The sequence below is a fragment of the Dermacentor andersoni genome, chromosome 1, assembly GCF_023375885.2.
Source record: "Dermacentor andersoni chromosome 1, qqDerAnde1_hic_scaffold, whole genome shotgun sequence".
NCBI classification, from domain to species: Eukaryota; Metazoa; Arthropoda; class Arachnida; order Ixodida; family Ixodidae; genus Dermacentor; species Dermacentor andersoni.
In genome coordinates this window covers 80,171,822-80,186,334 of record NC_092814.1, presented here as the reverse complement: position 1 = coordinate 80,186,334, position 14,513 = coordinate 80,171,822, and the positions used below count along the sequence as shown (strand labels likewise).

Here is a 14,513-nt window from a genome sequence, read left to right as displayed (position 1 = left end):
GGTACTGCTCATAAATCCAAGCTTCGCTTTGAAACGGCAAGATGCATCATTCTGTGGCTCATTATGTGGATTCCTAATTGGTTCTCTTTTGCAGGAATACTTCGGGAAAGCGGGCTCTATGAGAAGCTTGTCCAGTTGATGCAGGTCAATACATTCACTATATATGGGGATCCTGCGTACCCCCTCCGCTCATGCGGCCATATGCTGGTGCGCGTCTCAATAAACAGCAGCAAGAATTGAATACTGCCATGAGCACTGTAATGCAGTCAGTAGAATAGGGATTCGGCAAGACAATCAGTCTGTTTGCATTCTTGGACCAGAACAAGAAATCTGAAAATCTTTCTCCAGAATGTGCCTCAAATGTACAAAGTAGCGACGATACTAACAAACTACCGCACTTGCCTTTATGGCAACCAAGTGGCAATGTTCTTTCACCTTCGTTCTCCTTCTCTGAAAGAATACCTTGTCACTGTTACGTAAGAGCTGACAGAGAAGCTGGTATGAATATTGTTTATTTGTCCTATTGAAGCAATAAATGAACTTTGGCTCATGTGGACTGCATAGTTTGAAGTTGTAGTGTCACCAAAGTGCGATTAAGTTGCTGGAGCAGAAAGCTTTCCAAATGTACAAAGTTCACAAATACACGTCTGTTCTGTGAATAACCAAAACATGTAATTCCCTTTCTTAGCCAACACTTCCTTCAAAACACTAAGCAGCGCGTTTCGTTGCGCCATAAACATATTTCTCTCCGCTTCGCGCTCCCTGTGTTCTTCTCTTTGAAGCCTGCTTTCTTCAGCACGATCTTGCACTTTGGCTTTCCATTCAGCAATATGTTGCTGTAGTTTCTGCTGCTCAAGTGAGAGTTTCTTTTCTTCAAGGTCGAGGCGCCGCTTTTCTAGTGCGGCATCTCTCTCTAGCAGACTGTTCAAAGTGCAGTCTTCGCTCAAAAAATGCAAGGTTGGCTTCAGAAGGAGCATTGGCAACTGTAATTCAAAGCACGCAATTGTTACATATGACCCTTCGAACAGCTCGTAAAAAGTATAAGACGTCCTAAAGTTTGTTAACGTAAGTAATCAAGTTCGCTTTAACGTTCTCCCTTCCGCATTAATGTTTACCTGCACATTATCGTGGAGCCCAACATCCAGCATGAAGTCTGAAAAGCGGAACTGTGAGTTATAAGTGCACTCATGGACTACTTTTCAAAATGTGTATGGGCTAATTATGAACAGACGACCAAGTGACTGTTTGCTGCAGCATCAAATTATTCTGAATAACATCATAAATGTGACCTGTGAGACATTAAATTATGAGGGAAAAAGGCAAATACTGATTTGCATAAGGCAGCACAGATATTCAGTGCAGAATGCTCCCCACGGAGGAGAAAATTACGAGTCGCCTGCCTCTTTTCCTTTGCTGGGTACTGCTCCTGGCGCGTATACGATTGCTGGGCTGGGCGTTAGATGGCGGAATCGTATTCCTCCCTCCTCCTTGTGCCAAACTGCTCGTGTCGGGATGATCGGACTGTGGTCCAGGTGACTTGGCACTTGGGAGGCTCAAGACTGGAGGTTGCGGCTGGCTGTCTTGGGGCAGTGGAGAGGTGGCGTCTACTTGTGGGCTTCTCGGATTGGTATATATTACACTTTGTGTACTCGGAGGCGTCACATCTACATAATTGTCACTATATATGCTTTTTAGAATTTGCGACACCTCCGTAGGCTGCAAATCTTCCATGTTTGCAAGGAAAGCGATAGTATGATTAACATTTCGCATTGGTTTATTCATGTAGCCATAACTCCATAACCTTTGAATCAGTTTAGGTAAGTCGTACTGGATGCATTAGCTAAACAAACGTTTATTATATGCAAACTGATAATTTGCAAGATACGTGCTGCTGCTTAACAAAAGGCTACAACATGCGGTTGGATACAAGCATATTACAGCATCACACTTCTCGTTCCATCTTCATTATTTGATTGAAAAACATGCAGTACCGTCCTCTTCTGCGTTTTCCAGTTGGGTATAATGAGCTGCTGCTGCTGTATCCCTTGTTTGGGCTGCAACCAATCGTTCGAAATTTGCAGCTTAGCGATCAGTTGGTGTCGCTGGTTGTGTGTCAGGCTGCATTCGAGCAACTACCTTTTTCAAGATGGCTCCTCTGATGATTTACCCAAATTACTTTGCTATAGCTAAAATTTCTGTGTGAAGCTGCTCTTTTTCCGCATACTGCTCCTCGGTTCGCGACCTGCAATAACAGATAATCAGCTTCCTATGTTTTCTTTGCATCGCATACTTTATTTAGGCTTGTGTCACTACTGTGTTAATTAACCGTTTGCGAGCCACTGACGTAATATATGGCGCCGCGAACCTCTCAAATGGTCGATGCCGCTATTTACGGCACCCTCTGGATGTTTCAAATACGTGCCAGCTTTTCAACTCTTTCCCATCATGTGGTTGTACCCTGCAGGGATGCAGGGAATATTTTTCTTACGCCGTCGGCCTTGTTTCACTTCCACGGTTTGTTTACGCCGGTGCGTCGTCTACCGCTCATGTATACGGCGTACGCGGGCACGCGGCGATTAGTGTCGAATTCGTCTCACGCGCGGTTTCCCTTTGTTGCGCTGACAAAAGCTGATATCTTACTAGTTTCTAATCCTTCAAAGGGTGACCGCTTGAGCATATACAAGTGCCCTCGCCGCAGGTAGCTACACGTGGCAGGGGAAGCGGATTCGCGTTACTCACGCAAGATTACAGAGGCAGCACATCGAAGGCAAATAAACATTACATAAGGGTAAGCAAAGGAAACAGCTAACCTGCGCCTACTGCAAGCGGAAGAAGTTGTGCAGTAAATATGTACTTACTTTTTCAGATTTGCAGTGTCCTTGTGTAAAAACTTTGCCATGAGCAACTCGCAGTGGTTGCGTATTCACCGCAGCGAAAACATCTTGTTTGTTCCCTCTACAACATTTTTCGCAACCCGCGGCCACGGCTTGACGTCTTCAAAGGGATTCGTTGCGAGTATTCGCAATATGCAGATGTCATCTTCTGCAGTGTAGTGCGAGCGCGCGTACGAAGTTCACGGAGCAGTCATGCATGGCACCTGAGAGAGAACGGCTTCAATTGGATGGCTGCGGCTTGTACGGCTCTCCTGGCTATCTCGCGATATCTCGTCACCCGCGAGGGTGGCCCAATACGGCAGGGGGGCCCACGCTAGTTTTCGATTTTTGGGTCTTGAGCTAACGCGGACGCAAGAACCCAAGACTTCCTTGGGTTCTGCGCATGCGCACTTGCGGCCCGCAATTTTCTTGGGTCTCTAAGGCGCTTGGGCCCCCAATTCTAAGCCTCTCTATTGTCCAACGTCAAGATGCCAATCTATTCATGCGACATTGAATTTTATGTTGCCGTCTGACTGTACTAAAGTCAACGATGGATTTTGTATGCCGGTATCGCCGGTCCGCACGACGACAGAGTGCACGAAGCCGCTACAACTCTAATCCAAATCCGTGTGCTTCGACGATACCGTGACCGTGCGCGTGGCGTCTCGCATTGCAGACTTGATTGTTTCCTCTAATCCAGAGGACAAGCCCTCTCGACAAGCATCTTCCATGACAGAAGTAAAATTAGTCCAGTCAATTAATTGAATGGTGTAATGTGGGAAAGACCTGGACATCCCTTTGATGATAAGGTACGTGGGAATGTGATCACTTCAGTGTGTCTCGATATCCAAAAACAATTTTAACACATTTTGTGAAAGAGCTGGATACGAAAGCTAGGTCATCTACCATAATTCACGCCTCGTATGAACGTTGGGCTGCCGTCATTCAGGAGTGAAAGGCCGTGGTTGCAGGCTAAGTTTGCTAGTTTTGCCCTCTTTCATTTGCCATGCCATGTGGTGCGCATTAAAATATCCGATGATGACATATGGAGCCGGACACACCGACAAGATGTTCGTTAATCTTTTGGAATCAAAATTACTTGAAGGCCATATATAAACGCCTACAAGTGTAAACATATGTTCGCCCTTTTTAATTGTTAGGCAAACATATTGTCATAGTGAGGCGGAATCGGCTGGCGAACATAGGTCAGTTCTCGACGAATGAAAACGATGACTTTGCTGCATGCATCAGTTGTTGCGGACTTAACAGCTTCGTATCCCGACAGTCTGACTGATTTTGACACGTTAGGCTCACATATGACAATGATTGGGAACAAATTAGTATATATATACTGACGAAAGTCTGAAAGGCGTTGCGTTGGCCCTTTTGCGTTCCACTGGATGATTGACGCTGCCTTGACTTCTCGAAAGGATGGGCGCTGGTTGGCCATGCCTCTATTTGAGAGATTCAAGCACTGGGCTTAAGGCGTCCTGTACTTTCAGTGCACTTTGAGCAGACGTGGTTCAAAGGTTCGACAAAATCACTCGAATGACATCTATTAGGGGACGCAGCATTGAAATAACGACAATCTGCTTTGGGCGTGTCACCAGCGGCAGGAGTAGGCTCCCGAGCGGGCTTGACAATCTGTGGTTATTTGGGAAGTTGCTGGCTCGGAAGCGCAGGCCATTCTTCTTCAGAAAGATTCCTTTCAGCTGACTTTCTTGTGCTGTTCAGCCCCTTTGTGGCCTGACCGGGGAATGTGGGTGCTACAATGGAAGGGCCCCTCTCCTTTCGTGTCTCTGCCTCTTTGCAGGAGGTTCGGTGGCGCCGACGCCGGATCGTTTCAGCAGCCTCCCTGTGTGTCGAATTGTCCCGAACCATTTGCTTGAGAACTACGACCTCTTTTTTGATGCGAGGGCAGTCCCTAGACGAGGCGCCATGGCAACCATTGCGCACTCTAAGACAGTAGCACGGCAATTGTCCTCCGCGTGAGGATCAGCACACCGGGGACACAGTAACGAGTTTGGACAGACGCCCTTGACATGTCCAAGCCTAAAGCACTGATGGAATTGAAGAACCTTTTGTACGAATGGTCGAACAGGGTGTCGGAAGTGACCGACTTTGACGTTAGATGGTATGCAATCTCCTTTGATTATCAAGTTTGACGCAGCGCGAAGTTCCAAGGCGGCTCACATGCGTGATGACAACACCCTCACTTGCTGGTTTGACGAGGACAGGGAAGTCCGCGTTGGGGATGGCGACATCAATGTCATAAATTAAACCTGCTGTGGATGCATCGTCCATCGGGATAGGAACGCACTTTGATGCGTCCTAGCACCGAGATTTGCTTCAGTTTTTCGAGCGCACTCCCGTTGGAAACATCGGTTGCGATGACATTTTTTCGCGGATTTATCCGAATGTGCTTAATTTCATTCGGCACGATCCCTTCCGAGGAAACAGATAGTTCTTGCCTCTTCAGCAATCGTAGGTTGCTTGAGGGTTCCTAGGGCACGAACACGATGGCGTGAGACCATCGTTCAGGTCTTGACTTCAGAGTCGCGGTGCTCGCTTGCGGTGATGTATTCGCGTTGACAGTCCTCCTTTTGGCCCTCTTTCTGCGGACAGAGATGAAGCTATCATCCGATGAGTCTTCACCCGACACGGAGTACAGCTCACTGTCCTCGGTGTCACTGAGCATGCTTCCTCTCTTCCTCGTGAAGAACGGCCGTGATGGCCTCTGGAAGGCTCCGCGTACATGGCCACAAGACCGGGAACCGAGCCACCAAGAAAATCCGAAGGTTCGCCAGAAACCAGACAACACAGATAGAAGCGTTCTACCAAGAATACACTTCGTCGTCGTCCTCGGGCTACCACAAAATTCCGCCCTTACCTATATGGCATGCCCTTCAAAGCCGTAAGCGACCATCATGCCTTGTGTTGGCTGGCAAACTTAAAGGGCCCATCTGGACTTCCGCACGATGGAGTCTGAGACTCCAGGAATTTGATATCACTGTCGTCAGCAAGTCGGGACGGAAGCACTCTGATGTCGGCTGCCTATCACGTGCCCCCATTGAACCGCCGCCGCAAGATGACGAGGATGACGACGGCTTCCTTGGAATAATAAGCGTGGGAGACTTCGCTGAACAGCAGCGTGCAGACATGGAGCTAAAAAGCCTCGTCGCGTATTTGGAAGGCAACACCGACGTTGTCCTTAGGGCATTTAAGCAACGATTGGCTTCATTTTCGCTGCAAAACAACCTACTCGTAAAGAACTTCTCACCGGTCCGCGCCAACTACCTTCTTGTTCCATCAGCATTGAGTCCAGAGGTACTGCACGCATTACATGACGATCCGACCGCTGGGCACCTCGGATTCTCCCAGACGCTATCGCGGATACAGGATAGGTATTACTGGCCGCGCCTGACCGCCGACGTCGCCCGTTACGTCAAGACATGCCGAGACAGTCAGTGGTGCAAGACACGACCGACAAGGCCAGTGGGATTACTGCAGCCTATCGAGCCTCCTTGCCGACTATTTCAGCAGATCGGTATGGATTTGTTGGGACCCTTTCTGACGTCAACATCCGGAAATAAGTGGAACGTCGTGGCGACGAACTACCTCACACGCTTCACTGAAACGAAAGCTCTGCCAAAAGGTAGTGCAGTCGAAGTGGCGAAATTCTTCGTTGAGAACATCCTGCTGCGACATGGTGCCCCAGAAGTCCTTATCACCGACAGAGGAACGGCCTTTACAGCAGAGTTCACTCAAGCCATTCTGCAATACAGCCAGACAAGCCATAGGAGGACAACTGCGTACCGCCCACAGACGAATGGTCTTACGGAGCGGCTGAACAAGACCCTCGCCGTCATGGTAGCAGTGTACGTTGACGTCGAGCAGAAGACGGGGGATGTGGTCCTTCCGTACGTAACCTTCGCTTATAACACGGTAGTGCAAGAAACAACTCAAATGACGCCGTTCAAGCTGGTTTACGGAAGGAACCCGAGGACGAGTCTCGACACCATGCTACCGCAAGTCACCGACGAAACTCGACATCGCCCTCTATCTCCAGCATGCCGAAGAAGCCCGACAACTCGCCCGCCTGCGCATCAAGAATCAACAGAGGACCGATAGCCGGCACTACAGTCTTCGACGACGATACGTGGAATACGAGCCTGGCGACCGTGTTTAGGTTTGGACCCCGATACGCCGACGAGGACTTAGTGAGAAACTTTTACGCCGCTATTTCGGACCCTACAAGATCATCCGACGCATTGGCGCACTCCACTATGAGGTCGTGCGAGACTGCAGTTCGCTACAACAATGGCGCCGCTCACGACCTCAAATAGTCCATGTTGTGCGACTTAAGCCATTCTACCAACGCTAACGAACTTTGTAACTTTGCATAGCTGAACTTTTTTGGACTTTCCTTATTTTTTGGACTGTGTTACTTTGGACTTTGTTTCTTTATTGTTTTGTTACTTTTGTTTAATAAGTGTCCCTTTGTTTTTCGCTCTCCGGTTATGTTTGTAGCATCGGGACGATGCTTTTTGCAGGACGCGCTTGCATGTGTCGGAAGTTTCTCGAAAGTTATCGATGGTTCTATCTGCTGTCTGTTGTTACCGAACCTAGCGCAACCTGATTTAATCGCGCGACGCGAATGGTGTAAAACTTTCTGGAAGACACGCGGGCACCAGCGATTACTCTGGAACCTTTGATGACTGATGTACGAGGTGTGACTCCCCTTGTCAAAAGGTCGGCGGGATTTTCGATCCCAGAATAGTGATTCCAGATGTCTGGATCCGTTCGCCCCTTAATTTCCAACACTGTTGGCGACAACGGGTTTCCATTATTGTGCTGGACCTCGCACCCAATGCAGCGCAATAGATGAATCAGTCCACAGATACCATTTGGCTATTGGAAGGCTCAGTGACTGCTCCAAATATTCCCTCAGTAGAGCACCTATTACCATGCCCATCAATTCCAGCCTTGAAAGAGAAATTCTCCTAATTGGTGCTACTCGGGACTGTGAGAGGACCAGAGTAACCTTTGCTTCCTTGACCCCGGTGTGCGCAAATATACAATTGCGCCATAAGCTTTGGGGCTGGCGTCTGTGAAGACGTGTACTTCCTTCCAGCTATCGTTGGGTAAGCTACCATATCGTCTTGGCACTGTTACGCCCGTTAAATGGTGTAGCTGGGTGTGCCACTGCGTCCAAGCTGCTTTGATTCCTTCAGGCCCCCAGAGGGGCATCCCACTCAATACCCAATTCCCACAGTGTTTGGAACATCAACTTCGTTCTCACTGTGACCGGAGAAGTGAGACCAAGTGGATCATATATACGAGCCAATGCCTGAAGGATGAATCGTTTTGTGTTGCTGTTTCGGTCTAGGAAATCTTAAGATGGCATCCATGGAAAATGCTAGGTGATCTTTGTCCTTATCGCATACAAGTCCGAAGACCCGTGAGACACTTGTTGTTGGACATTCCACGTAGCCAAGGGCGCATCCGGTTCCTTCGTCATTGAACAGCTGTTGCAGCTTCTTGGAATTTGAGTTCCACTTGTGCAGTGTCATGCTTGCTCGATTCATGACATATAATGCCCCTCGGTAGAAATCTGTAGCCTCCTCCACTGTGTTCGCTCCTGTTATGAGGTCGTCCACGTAAAGGCTCTCGCTGATGGTTTTTCTTATTTCTGGATAATCTATCGTGGACAGATGGTGACGCACGGTGGCTGCGATGAGGAATGGACTACTTGTCACGCCAAAAGGGACACTTGTCATTCTCCAGACCTCAATAGGAGGCTCTGGGTCTTCATTCATTGGAAGATGTCCATACCAAAAAAATCTGAGGGCATCGCGATCCGCCGGTTGCACCGAAATTTGCAGAAATGCTTTTTTAGTGTCTGCACTTAAACCAATACGATGAATTCTTTACTTCAGCAACACCTTAAGCAAATCTGGATTCAAGTTCGGTCCTGGTTCTAGGGCTTCGTTCAGAAAGATACAACCTGCATCGTGAGAAGGCGCGTCAAATACCACTCTAATCTTGGTCGAAACGCTGTCAGGTCTAAAAACTGCACGATGAGGCATGTAGTATAATCTGGTTACATCGCTGTTGGTTTCTAGCGATGGACGTCGTTCTGCGAACCCTTGTTTTAGGTACTGACGGATAGCCTCGTCATACTTTATCAGTACCGTCTCATCTTTCATTAACTTCTTGATGAGGTTAGTCAAGCGCTTCTGTACAACAGCTTTGTGGTCGGCGAGTTGCATGTTCAGGGCTTTCCAGGGCAGTGCTACCTCATAGCGCTTGTCCATTTTCTATACCGATGCCGAGAATGTACTCGTGACTTTCTTGCTTTTTTCGTTCGTTTGGGCACAAGAGTCGATAATTCCAATGCTCTCAAGTCCCAAGACGATTTAAGTAAGCTCCTGGGACAAGCTGGTTGTGTCGGCGAACACTCCGGCACGAAACACTGCCACGGTTGAGCAGCAGGCAGCTGAGCTACTGCTGGGAATCGCTCCTTGCAGAGTCCAGCCAAATTCAGTCTTCACTGCAACTAGTGCGCCTTGCAGCTTCTTGACTTCACCACACACCAAAGTCCAGTAATAGTCAGCACCGGTAAGAATGTCGATCCCGCTTCCCGTCAAATGGGCTGGTGCAACATCACATCTGCCAGTTCATCCATGTCCACTTGTACCTTTTTTTTAGGATGTCCTCAGGAACACGAAGCCGATCAGAGCAGATCTCCGGTATTTCCAGAGCTTCGATAGAGTGCACTTTACGGTCGTATTGACTTAGCCAAGTTCTTACTCTTCTGCGCTTCTCTTTGATAATATTTTCTGCTACTCTGAATGGGTAGATTGTGATGTCCTCTTCACCTATGACCTCTAGTTGCAGTTCACGTGGAAGGTTTTTAGTGACAAAGCTTCGTTGGCTACCTCCGTCAAAGAGGAGACGAGTGAGCGCTCTTCTTCGTCCCTCTGTCCATACTTGAGTGGTTTGGAGCAGCACAGTTGGTACCTGCTCAGATTTATTTTCTGTCCAAGAGTGCAATCTGTGACTTTGTTCTCGGGTGGCTTCCATGTCGGGTCACGCGTCTGAGTCAGATGTATCCTGCCACATTCCTGGCATTTTATGCTTTTCTTGCGGCATTCCCTTGAACTGTGCCCTTTTATGCAGCATCGGAAGCACCGTCCAGCTGCACTGAGCCTTTTCTTCTTTTCATCCAATAAGATCTGCGACTGACAAGCGTGAGTCGAATGATTTTTGCAGCATAGAATGCACACGGATCGGACTGCTTCGAAATACCCGCAGAAAAAAGAGAAGCTGCTGACCCTTTTTGAGGTTTGCTCTTTTGTTTGTCTCGCTGTTTTGATTCTCTGGCTCCGAGATTACCAGGTTGCAGTGCCTTTTCCCGGCTCTCTACTTCTGTTTTAAGGAAAGCTTGCAAACTCTTGATGCTGATCCCGTCATCTTTGTTTGCAGTCGAAAGCCTTTTGTGGTATCTGACAACAAGATGGGTTGGCAGCATTCGAAGGAGTGCGGAGGAGAGCATGGCGCCGTAACTGTCCGTTTTGACTCCGAGCGCAGTGAGACCAGCGATATTGCGTTGCAGGTGGTCATAGAGACGACGTAGGACGATGTGCTCCTTTTCGTTCTGTATCAGTGGCAAGTCGAGTAACTGAGTCAGGTGTTCTTGAATCAGCACATCTCGTCGACCGAAGCGCTCTTTGAGAAGTTCGATGACAGTGGTGTAATTTGCCCCAGTCACTTGAATGCCGGCAATGGCGGCTGCGGCTTTGCCCGAAAGCACCGATCTCAAGTACAGAAACTTCTCGGCGGTGGAGAGGCCGTCGTTTCCGTGCACCGCTTGCTCGAACTGCTCCCAGGACTGCCACTTCGTGGCGGCGTTGCTGAATCGTTGTAACTCGAGCTTCGGCAGTTTCACTGTGGACTTTGCCCCCGCCGGGGGGCCGCCGGTCTGCGCCCGTGTCGCCGCCATTTCTGCTTGTTTTGTTCGCAGGTGTTTTTCTGTTTCCTGGCGGAGTTTTGCCATGTGCGAGGATACGGTCGTTATATTCTATGGTCAGTACATAATATTGCTCTGCGTCTTGGTCTTGCACTAAAGGCTCGATGGCTGCGTCCACCTCTTTTAGCTGTATTTGGAGGGCGCTAGCCTCGCAGGCAATAAATTAAGAACTCCTTCGTCTGCATGACTCTCCAAGAATAAGTCCGCTTCAGAAATCACTTTAGTGACTTGAGTTCTCAGTGCACTTCTTTTCAGTTTGAGTCGTTCCATCGTGGCATCAATGTTTACAGTTCGCGTACCGCGATGGGGCTTGAGTCGTGGTGTCGGTTTCGGTTGGGTATGGCGTCCCTAGGCCTTGTTGTTGAAGGCGCGCCTCGTAGTCCGTTTTCTGCCCGAGGATCGTTGCTGGTTTTCCCCGAGCTCGTTGTGCTGTCGACGTCTGCTGACCTCGTTGCCTCAATGGTAAGTTCGATCGTTTCTCCCAGGTTTCGGCACCAAATATGGAGGAAATTATGGCAGGTCAAAAAAGAACCGACTGCTTCATTTGAGCCGAACAAAACAACTAAACGTTACTTCGATGGTGATGCCCGTTGCCGAGCGAGTTCGGAGGAGTACAGGGTTGCCCGTTGACAAAAAGAATGAAGCTAAAGTTGGCAGTTTCTTCAATGTATAAAAGCCGACGCACTTGACCGGCAGAGCATATTTTCGATGATCGCCAACTGTTCACCGTTCTTTGAGTGTAGCCTGTTTTTGAGGGCACAGGTTCGCCCAATCAAACGCCAGTTTCGTCATTCCCAGTTTTGCTGCTTTCTTCAGCGTCACTACTAGGTGACAATGTATACATAAACAAACGTTGGGCTAGTATATAACTGCTCTGTGTGTAAACATAGGAAGATTGTAGAAAATTCGACTACCATAGGTAACATGATTTCGAAGAAGTTACGAAATGAAGATTTCGGTGGTGTATGGTTATAGCTATACAGAGTTGTTACACTCTGTTATACACATAACTATACGCAGTCACTGACCTTTGAATTGTGTCAGTTTAGTATGCGTTTTCCGCACCCCTTCTTGGTGAAGGCGGTCGGTTATTAATTTCGCGATGTCATGAATCCTGACTTGGAGATCTACGATTGCCCTTGGCAAATGTTGCACATAATTTTCCAGTAGAGGGTTATCAAGCCCGTGTTCATTCAAATCTGCGAGAAGATCCTTTCCTACAAGAACGGTCATCGTGACCACTGCAACTTTGGCTGCAAACATGCGAGACTGCAATGGGTAGCAAACGAGAGCTTCTCGAAGTTCCTTCTCAGATTGTTGACATTCATGAGGACATCTTTAGAATGATAAACCAATCCACCATGTGACTTCTGATAAGAGAGTATGCCTAAAGCCCCTATACCTTCGGAAAAGTATCGCCATTTCCTCTCTCCATCGCCGTCTCCTCTCCTAAACCCCTGCTCTTTTTTGTTTACTTTTTGCTTGCGAAAGCAACTCGACGGTGGCGCCCCCTCGGAAGTCCCCGTTGAGCTTTCAGGACGGGCGCGCGCCGCCGCTGCTGCTCAGTCCGTCAGTGGCTGTGTGCCCACATGTGACTGCGTGGAATGCTTCGCTCTTAATTTTTGCAGAGATTCCCTTCAGTTGTGGTGCTGAATCAGCCGGTTTATTCCGGGTGATTTTGCAGCAAGCCATGCACGATGCAAGACTTGCAGCAAGCCATGCACGATTCGGAGCGTCCCTCAAACGGCATCTCGTTTGTGAACGCGTCCTTTCTAGTTTCGAGCGCAGCGTTTTCTTGTGTATGGCGCGGATATCGCTCAACGCAATAGTTCATCAAAAAGCAGTTTCAGATTAAAATGTGGGGATAATCCATGCTGGTTGTTACGCCGGCAACAAACATTTGCATGGCTGCGGTGGTGTTAAGTCGCGTCACTTCAGTGTTCGCGGCTACTCGCGTTACTGACTGCGACGGATTGGAAAGAAATAGTGGAATGGTTTCACTAATTTGCACTTTCCACCTTCGACACATTTTCCTTTCAAAGGAACTAAAAGGAGAATGTACAATTATGTAGCCTCTCCTTAGCCTTCCACGGAACGATGCCTGCACGCAGTTCGCAGTTTTCGGATGTGCGGCGAAGCTTGCACTCGTATCGTGAGGCTGCGAGTACCTGCATGGGCTTTTCCACGAATATTGAAGATCGTGATAGTTGATATGCACGGAAAGTATTCGCTGCAAAACGGCCCAGCTGTTGTGTCGTGAAAGTAGAGACGTACGACTACCTGTGGGCTTTCCGGTCAGTGCTACTGCCAGAAATATCGCTCGTTCGCTCTCAGTACTTTTGAAACATCACCCATTTATAGTGCGATGTTCTCTACCCACGCTCCGCCCCGATACTTGCTTGGTACGCTCACAGCAAACCCCTTGATACACTGAAAAATAGCTCTGCATCGTCGTAACTATTGCCACAGTGAAGTTCAATTTAAGTGACGGTGGTTGATGATTACAAACAGAGCACATACTTATATTCGTCGCACATGGTGTTGAACAATACCGATATGGCTGCGGACAGCCAAGTTAGTGCTTTAAATTCGAAACGGAAACCAGTTTTTGTAAGAGAAATTTCAATAGGAAAGTAAAGGTCCGCCGCAAAAAAAATTACATGCATACCTATGCTTACCTTAAGGGCAGGGCTCTCTGTCACGTTTTAACAAGGCATATAAACGAAATTGTTATAACAGTACTTGTAAATTGGATGCATGACGCTTAAACTTTAAGTGACACTCAACAAATGAAGAAAACCTTTTTTATCCCCAAAAGAATGTTGTAGAAAAGCTGCAAAAGTTGTCGCCCATAACCCCAACCATCCACACGTTCATTCTATTTCAGTGCTGTGTTTCGAACACATTCCGTCCGATGCAATGGCTGCTATGTGATGAAGAAGAAAGATCCCGCTCTACGAGCATGCCTTTCTATAACGTCTTTTATTTCCATACTTTTACGCAACACGAGATATAATGCAATAAGTACAGCACAAGTGAAATTAAGCACTTAAATGTTCTTTTACACAAAAAAATGCGCGCATTGTAGGCAGCGGGCAATTTGAAATTCTTTGAAACCCTACTACAGAACAGAAACGACGATTCAGAACAAATAAATATGTAGTAAACAATGTCAGTGCGACGACGACGAAAAGTCCGACAATAAGGACACAAACAGCCAGGAAAGAGCATGCAATAACAACGTCTGCCTATAGCGAAAGCAAAAGAGGACTAACTGAATGATGTGTAGAAGAAAGTTTCTAGTGCATTGCAAGACATCAAAGGAAATACAAGGACCAAAAATGAATACAAAGAGTTATAACACACGAAAGACGCACATCCTTTTGTTGTTAGAAGCATTTGTTAAATGACAACCAAATGAATGGCGGCCACCATGTGCAGTGAATTCCCATTGTTTAAAGAACACTAGTAATTAAAGTATAAGCCGACCTCTGCAAGGAGGGCAAACACACATGTTCCTACACTGGCTGCATAAACCGTTAGACAAATACACTATAAACACATGCACGTGAAATGTTTTACACATTGTAAATTAACAAGCACTAACT

The 14,513-nt window shown here is 47.7% G+C and overlaps 1 protein-coding gene across 3 annotated transcripts in view; it reads left to right on the top strand.

Moving 5' to 3' along the window:
• Positions 1–14,513, top strand: part of LOC126545978 (transmembrane protein 70 homolog, mitochondrial) — a 161,704-nt gene that overhangs the window by 112,217 nt on the left and 34,974 nt on the right. Inside the window, exon 5 of one of the 3 annotated variants that reach the window (XM_055061638.2) lies at positions 95–456. The exons of the other annotated variants lie outside the window; for them this stretch is intronic. Within the exon in view, the coding sequence (XP_054917613.1) occupies positions 95–122 (28 nt within the window). The 3' untranslated portion in view covers positions 123–456. Of the gene's footprint in view, positions 1–94; positions 457–14,513 lie in introns of those variants that run through there. 3 annotated transcript variants of the gene reach the window in all.